Source organism: Chlorocebus sabaeus, chromosome 2 (assembly GCF_047675955.1).
Source record: "Chlorocebus sabaeus isolate Y175 chromosome 2, mChlSab1.0.hap1, whole genome shotgun sequence".
NCBI classification, from domain to species: Eukaryota; Metazoa; Chordata; class Mammalia; order Primates; family Cercopithecidae; genus Chlorocebus; species Chlorocebus sabaeus.
The window spans coordinates 14,138,733-14,146,739 of NC_132905.1; the positions used below are offsets into that span (position 1 = coordinate 14,138,733).

An 8,007-nucleotide genomic window follows, 5' to 3' on the forward strand; every position below is an offset into this window, starting at 1 on the left:
GGGCTGCTCCCGGCCTGCGGGTCACCATTTCCTGTTTAGAAGAAAGAATCATCTCTCCTTTGGAACATGAAGCTCCCCCCACCCCCAGCCTGACTCCGGGGCTCCGAAGCTCCGGGACGCCTCAGCTCCTCGCAGGAAACTGGCACCTCCAGCACCTTTTGTGTTCAAAAAGGACACTCATTTTCTCCTGGCCCCAGGAGGCCCCCAGTGGTGAGGTCACCACTGTTGGCCCGGCCGGCGGGGAGTGAATTACCCTAGCCCAGGACGCAAGCTGACCGTCCCGCAGTCCTCGGAGCAGGAAGCTGAGTGACCCCTACCCTTTGGCCTGGCTTCTCACCCTCCTGGCTCCAGCCAGCCAATTTCCTTGCATCAAAGGCCATTTGGTACCCAGCAGCAAGACGGAGGTGTGGGACTGACAAGGAGGCCCGAGGGGGCCGGGAGCCCTTGGAAACAGGAAGGACATCCTCTGTCTCCTTGGTCGCATTCCACTCGCATCTGGGGGAAGCGGCCCCAAAAGACCTGCAGTGCTGGGGCAGAGCTTTGCAGCCTGCCTAGCTGATAAGACCCAGGAAGCCAGCTTTGTACCCCATGCGCCAAATCGGTTTCAAAATTCAAGAATGAGAAAGTGAACAAGAGCCACAGTGTATAGTGAAGAGCTCGTATGGATGCTGCTGGCTCACCCAAACACCAGCAGACAGAACACGCAGGACTCCAAAGCTCTGTGATGTTTCCAAAGACAAGATTTAAGGCTGCGTCAGAAATATCTAAGCTTCAGGAATTCCTGTCTCCTCCTCCCTTACCAAAGACCTTTTAAAATACCCACTCCTCTATTACACCAGACTCTTTTCAATATATAAATTAACTGCTTTATTGAATATCAATAAACTGTACATATAACTATACAAAACGTTCCCTTGATACAAAATGTTTGAAATATAAATACCAGTGTACCTTTAAAAATGTAAACATCTTCCTCCCAGGCCCACCTGTCGGGCCCCCAAAATAGTTCTGGGAGACACATCGGTCAGACCAGAGCACCCCACTTGGGCCCCCGACAAGTGACAGCCATTACTCACAGTCCCTTTTGAGACACTGTTAAATTGCCCGGGAAACAGGTGCCACCCCGCCAAACAGGAGGCTGAAATAGCTGCCCGGGCTTGGGGCATCTCAGACTCTAGTCTGCCACCGCCTCCGCAGGGCCCGGGGCTGCACCTGGGGGTGGATTATTGCATAGTTAGTCACACCTCGTGGAGGGTGGCCTGAGGGTTCCTTGTGGGGGGGTGTGTGTGAGGGGAGTGGGGTCCCCTGAGTGGGGTGAGAGCTTCCCAGTGAGTCTGTCGGCCTTTGTCCCGTAGCTCAAAGCAGCTGTATCCAAACAGCTCTGGATACAAAAACCCACGCAGAAAGGCCAGCTCAGGAATCCCCCGGGGGCTGGGGCTGCCAGCTGCCCTCTCTCCACAGAAAAGGCCACGGGAAGGCCTCCTCCAGAGCCCACTGAGGGACCCAGGCAGAGAAAATGGTCTTCAAGGTCCTGTGGGGCTGATGTAGCCAGAAGTGGGGCACTCAGGAGGGAATTCCATGGCAGTGAGAAGGACGTGGGGTCGGTCCTTCCTGCTGGATTGGGGGAGGCTGTCGGGCAGGGGGCAGGTATGGAGAGGAAGAGGGAGCCTCAAGGGTCAGCGGGGACATCCTGAGCAGCCAGACTCTTGGTGCTTGTGGAGCAGGGACATTCGGGAGAAGGTCCGAGCACACGCCTGGCATTGGTACTTCTTGACATCCGAGTGGGTCTGGAGGTGGGCCCGCAGGTTGGAGCGGTCAGCGAAGGCACGACTGCAGTGGGGACAGGAGAAGGGCTTCTCGCCTGGGGAGAGAATGCCAGAAAGGCCGAATGAGCCGTGGGACAACAGCTGGCAGTGATGGGAATCCCTCCCCGCATACCCTAAACCCCGAAAGAATCCCACCATCCCAGGAAAGTCAGGCCTCAAACACGCAGCCAGAGTCCAAAGGCTGGGACCTGACGGAGCTCTGCTGCTTCCCCACTGTGCAACTCTGGGCAAACTGTCTGGCTTCTCTGAGCCTCCATTTTTCCACCTGTAAAATCGGGCTATCCATCCCCCACTCATAGGGGTTGGTAAGTGACAGAAGGTAGGGCACAGTACTCATCCACATCCCGCAGAGATGTGCGAAGTGGTCAGCGATGACCGAACATCTTTACTGATTCGTCCTACTGTCACTTATCGGGGCCAAAGCCAGAGTCAGCCTTAAGAGGCCTCCCCACCCCCATCTCCAAGCTGGTTAGGCCACTCCTGGGGCTGGGCCAGCAGCCTGCTTTCCTCACTACCCCACCTCCCGTGCTGTAATCCCAAATCTCCTTGTCTGTTCTCCAATCAGGCTGAGTCCCATGAGGGCAGGGGCCTTCTTTGAGTCCATTCTAAACCCCAGCCCAGGGCCTGGGCCCCTTTCTAACACCGAAGATGCTACAGAAACCTGTGCCTCTGACACACCATCTGCCTGGCCAAGGTTGTGTCGGAAAAAGTCTTGCATATGGAGCTGGGTACCCAGTAAGTCCTCAATGAGCCCTTAGAGAATAATTAAGTCTGCTTTAAAAATTAAAAAGGCCTCAGAGGAGTCTGCCCCTCACTCATGCCTTGTAATAATCCCTGCTCCAACCAAAAGGCTACAGTTCCAAAAACACCAATAATGCTGTTTGTTTTTTTCTAGGGGATGCAGCATTTTCCACATAAAAGGTCATAACAGTAACTCATTAAACAAAAATCTATTGAAGCCGGGTGTGGTGGCTCACGCCTGTAATCCCATCACTCTGGGAGGCCGAGTGAGGCAGGAGGACTGCTTGAAGCCAGGAGTTTGAGACAAGTCTAGGCAATAAAGCAAGACCCTGTCTATAATTTTTTTTTAAATCTATTGATCTCCTACTATGTGCTAGACACTACTCTATAATACTGGATAATCTCTTTAAAAAATATGCAATTCTCCAATCCCCTCACGCCCAGTCTGACATGCCTGCAAGGCCAGGGCCTGTCTGTGAAATCCCAGCGCTGGATGGAATTTAAGAGCTGAGAGTGAATTCATTCCATCACCATCACCTCCTGGGTGCCTAGGGTGCTACACTGAGCTACCAGGGTAGGAGGGAGTCCAGAGAATGATTCCAATGGGACCCATGCATTCCATAGGGACTTACGGAGCACCTGAGAGCTGGACTCACTCTCATGGGGGCAGAAATGGAAACTCGCCACTCCAAAGGGTGGGGGACACAGAGGACTGGGGGAGGGGTGCCTGAGCACTACTCCACTCTGCCATTACTCAGCAGCCTCCCCACGCCAGGCCTGAAGGGTTTGCTGATTGCATTCTAAGTCTTCATGTGAATGAGAAGGGTAAGTTCACCCTTGTGAACTAAGGGCTGACTCTAGAGATCTGGAAAAGGGGCTGGAGTCCATTTGTAAGACTGGAGTTACGACGGCACCCCCCACCCCCTTCCCAGGGCTGTTGGTGAAGTCCCGAGAACTACCTCCTGCACAGTAAGTGCTCTAAGTGTGATGAGACACAAACCCGAACAAAAGGGGAAGGAGACATTCTAGGACATGATGGGCTGGGGGCGGGGGCTGCACGCATATGCAGGAGGCACAGACCCCCACTCCTCAGATCCCTCGCCCCCCAGACGCCTTCATGGTACTCCTGGCAAGTGTGAAATCGGCACCAGGCCGGCGGGGACAAAGGGCGCCGAGGGGGGCACTGTACATGCGATACCCCCGGATTAAAGGGGCCTGCCACGCAGTGCACCAGCAGCTGCGACTGGAACAGGTGCTGGGCACCCCTGCCCCATGCACCTGCTCCACCCCTCCCAGCCCCCACCCACTGGGCCCACCATTAAGGCACACAATGGGAGTCAATGAGGACCGAAATGATACATTTCAAGGGGATTTCTGTGCCTCAGCCATGCCTTTACATTAAAATAATGTCCGGATGGGAGGTGAGAGAGGCAGGCAGGAGAGCAGCATCCTGAGGGGTTCAAATCTCCCAAAATAGAGCCCTGTGAGCTGGGCAGGCCAGCAGTTGGACCTTTACATGTTAAAATCAGGGCTACTGGTGCAGGAAGGAAAAGAAATGGGTAGCCTTAGTCGAATAAGATGCCAATAAAGCCCGCGAAATGCCAGTCCTCCCAGATACCTCACTGACCCTCACTGCTCAGAGGTCAGGCGCCGGGCCAGGAATGGTAGAACCTGGCCAGCTTGAACCCTGTGGAATCTTCTCCCTCAACTGTCACTCTCCAAAGAGCAGCTCCAGGCACAGTGGCTGCCACCGTTCAAGTTCTAAAAAGTTCTACCTTTTCTCCATGTCCAGAAAGTTTTCTACATATTTAGTACATTTTCGAAAGACGTGATTGTTGTTTTCTGCCCTAAAATCGCTGTTTCCTGGTCTGTGTGCTAGGATTGAGTTGGGGTGGGGAAGCCGACCTGAGAACTATTCGGGTATAATAAATAGTATAAATACTATAAAGTGATTAGCCACCTTTACAGCCACTCTCTAAAACATATGCCAACATAATTCTCCCGAGTCTCAGAAAGGTTAAGTTGCTTGCCCAAAGTCACACAGCAGGGAAGCAGAGCAAATGCCAAGGAACCATTTTTGTGACAGTTTAGCAGGTACCCGGCACTTTGCCAGGTGATTCCCACATGCATTCCTGCGTTTAGCCTGTACAGAAACCCCACAAGCTGTCCTCATGCCCATCTGAAAGACAGAGAAAATGAGGCTCACAGAAGTGAAACATCAGCCTAAGCTTTGAGAAAGTTCTCAAAGGATTCAGAGCCAGGTGGGGGGTCTGACAACATCCTGTCTGGCTAGGGAGGGGGCGGACCGGGAGAGGGTGGGGCTGGGTGGGCCCCTTCACACCTGTGGCCCCCACAGCAAGGTGTTGGTTGCACCTTTCCGATATCCAGCTCCAGCCCATTTGGCTGAGAAACAGGCTGCAGGGATTGGGAAGGTGTCCGCTTTGCCCATCTGCTTAGCTGATGAAGGAACGTTTCTGCCAAACATTTCCAGAGAGCCAGGCCCCTGAACTTGAGCTAGAAGTTAGGGTACTCGGGGCCTCAGTGTCCACAACTTTGCGAATGAGAACAGCAAGTCCAGATTCACAAAAGCTGCCACAGAAAGCAACGGTGGGGGCGCCTGGAGGGGCACTTACCAGTGTGGGTCCGGACATGGCCTTGTAGCAGCCAGGGCCTGGAGAAGGCCTTCCCGCAGGTTCCGCAGACGCAGGGCAGCGTGTGGCTTCGGATGTGCATCTTGAGGGCACCCAGGCTGAGGTATTCCTTGTTGCAGTATTTGCAGTTGAAGGCCTTTCGAGACTGGAGATCCTTGGCCTCAGAGAGCTGGGCCAGCTGCTTGGGCACTTGGCCCAAGCCTGGGAAGGCAGCATAGGCCTCAGCCTCCAAGGAAGAGGCTGAAGTAGAGGAGAAGGATGAAGTAGCCGGTGAGGGTGGGCTGGGAGGCTGGGAGCCTTTCCCACTGTCCTCGTCCGACAGGGAGGTCAGCTCTGCCGCCCTGGGACTCTCCTGGGGCCGAAGGGAGGCCCAGGCAATTGGCTGGGCTTGGGGCGCCAGGACAGAGTCCCAGATGAGCATTGGCAGCGAGGCGGTGGGGTTGAGGATCTCTGGAGGTGGGATGGCTGCCAGCAGGTGGGCCTGGTCGTAGGGCTGCTGGAAGGTAAACTCTGAGAGAGAAAAAGCAGAGTCAGGCGTTAATTAAATCATTCACTCAATCAACAAACATGAGCCCACCGCTGGCCAGGGGCTGGGTAGGGCTGATTCTCAACACATAATTAGATCAAAAAAATGATCCACAGGACAGACCAGGTTCCTGCCCTCCTGGCCCAGGTCACCCAATCTGAGTCTCTCACAGGTAGGACCCCCAGTTGAAGGGGGTCATTTCCAGATCTCCCTCTCCTAAGTCCCAAGTCCCCAGCCTGGGGCCAGAACCCCATCACCCCAGCCCTGGAGCCACCACCCTGCCCCAATCCCCCTCCTCACACACATCTCGTCTCCTCACCCCTCCCCTCAACCCTCTGGACTCCGGACTCTCCCCAGCAGCGTCCAGAGGGCCTTCCTGACACAGGCCTCCTCTCCCACTCTCGCGGAGCTCCTCGCCTCTCGCCGGCTACACAGGCCACCCAAGCGCAAGACCCCTGCTCTCTACACAGCACTCCCCCAACCACCCAGACCGATCCCCGGGACTGGGGACCCACCTGCCCGGTCTCCCGAGCCCGAACCCGCAATGCTCCACAAAACACCCTGTGACTCGATCCTGGCTCAGAGAGGCCGCCTCCCTCAGGTGGCCCCCACGCAGCCTTCGCCTGTCTCCCCCAAACCTCCTGGAGCCCAGCACCCCTCCAACACACCTGGATTAGAGTCCTGCAGCTCGCTGTAGTTAGGCTTCCGATTGGGGTCGGAGGGCTTCCTGACGAGGAAAGAGCGCGGCATGGTGGCCGAGGCACTGGGGTCGCCGAGTCGCGCAGGAGCAGCGCTGAGGTACCACTCACAAGGCCGGTCCGCGGCGCAATGAGTGCAGCAGCGCCGCCAACTCCCTTAAATACTCCAAGGGGGTGGGAGGGGAGGGGCCTCATCTGCCACGCCCCTTTGTCACCTCCGCGCCAATCGGAGGCCCGTCTCCGCCGAAGGCCACTCCCCGAGCAGGTGCGCCGGGGGCTGGCCGGGCTCGCGCCGCGTGGCGCTGGGAGCCCGGGCGGGGGCTCCTCCGAGGCGGAGTTCGCAGGCGCAGCGCGGGTCGTCCGTGGTGCTGGGACTGTCCGGGGCGGGGCGTCGAGCGAAGCGAGGCCCCTGCGAGGTGGGACCCCGCCAGAACGCCGCGCGCCCACCCGCTCAGCGCCCCGTGGTCGGAGCGCTTCTGACGCCCCCTGGCGCTGCGCGCGGGCCGGGACACCTGACCTTCCGACGCCCGCCCCCGCCTCGGGCTTGGGAGGGGGCGGAAATTTCCTCCGCCCGGCTGGCGCCTGGAGAGCGTGGCATTGACGAGGGAAACGCACATTGCTGGGGAGGAAGCGAGGAAACGGACACCGCACGTGGCTCCTGGCGGCGTGAAATGCTACGGCCTTTTTGCAAAGCAGCCTGGCCCAGCTAGCGAAGAGCGTCCGTTCCTTCCCTTAGCCAGTGTTTGCGGAGGGCCCAGCTGTACCTGGGGCAGGGCACAACCCCGGACAGGACATTCAGGGCCTCTCCCGAAGGGTAGCTCCCGGTCCAGTGGGGGAGACAGACGAAGTAAACAGACAATTACAATGCAAAGGGAAGTGTGCTTTGGCGGGGGAGAGACGGGACGCAGCGACCGTTAAGAGGCGGGTCACCTGACAGGGGGTCGGGGTGACTTCCCAGAGGAAGTGAAGAATATCAAGGGAAAAGGCCCGAGGGAAGAAGTGGCAACTGCTTCAGAGTAACTCCTAGAGAGCAGCTCCCAGGGATGGCGTGGGGTGGGCAGGCCCGGAGGGGTCAGATGTGCTGTGCCCCAGGGCCTCGTAGGAGGTTGGACTTTGCCTCAAAGGCACTGGGGAGCCACCGAAGGATTTTCAGCTGACGAGGGACCTGGTTAGAGTTTCGTAGAAAAAGATCCTTGTAGGCCGGCGGGAGAAAGAAGGGATAGGCCGGGCGTGTCTCCTCACCGCTGTGAAGATCCTCGATCCTGTGTCTAAAGGCTCTAACGCTGCTCTGTAGGGGCCCTGACTGAATGCATGTGGGGTGGGCCCAGGTGAGGGGCAGCTGCACCCCCACCCCAGCTTCCCTGGGAGGCATACCAGGCCCGGGGGTAGCGCTGAAATAAACCTCACAGGTCTCACCGTTCTTGTTTCCACCTGTGAAGGAAGACTAGAAAAACCTATAAGCACCCCACACCACCACCAGCAACAACATGAAGGACAGAACTACTGTCTGTTTTGGTCACTTGGTGCCGGATGTAACAGCCGTGAACAAAATCGTCTTCCCCTGT

At 57.0% G+C, this 8,007-nt stretch overlaps 1 protein-coding gene across 1 annotated transcript; it reads right to left on the reverse strand.

Moving 5' to 3' along the window:
* Nucleotides 1–843: 843 nt before the first annotated feature.
* Nucleotides 844–6,574, reverse strand: SNAI1 (snail family transcriptional repressor 1). The gene is made up of 3 exons (XM_008014341.3): nt 6,413–6,574; nt 5,201–5,728; nt 844–1,861 (listed from the first exon to the last, which is right to left on the reverse strand). Exons 1-3 carry the CDS (start codon nt 6,492–6,494, stop codon nt 1,677–1,679), a joined length of 795 nt encoding a protein of 264 aa, XP_008012532.1. The 5' UTR covers nt 6,495–6,574; the 3' UTR covers nt 844–1,676.
* Nucleotides 6,575–8,007: the final 1,433 nt, after the last annotated feature.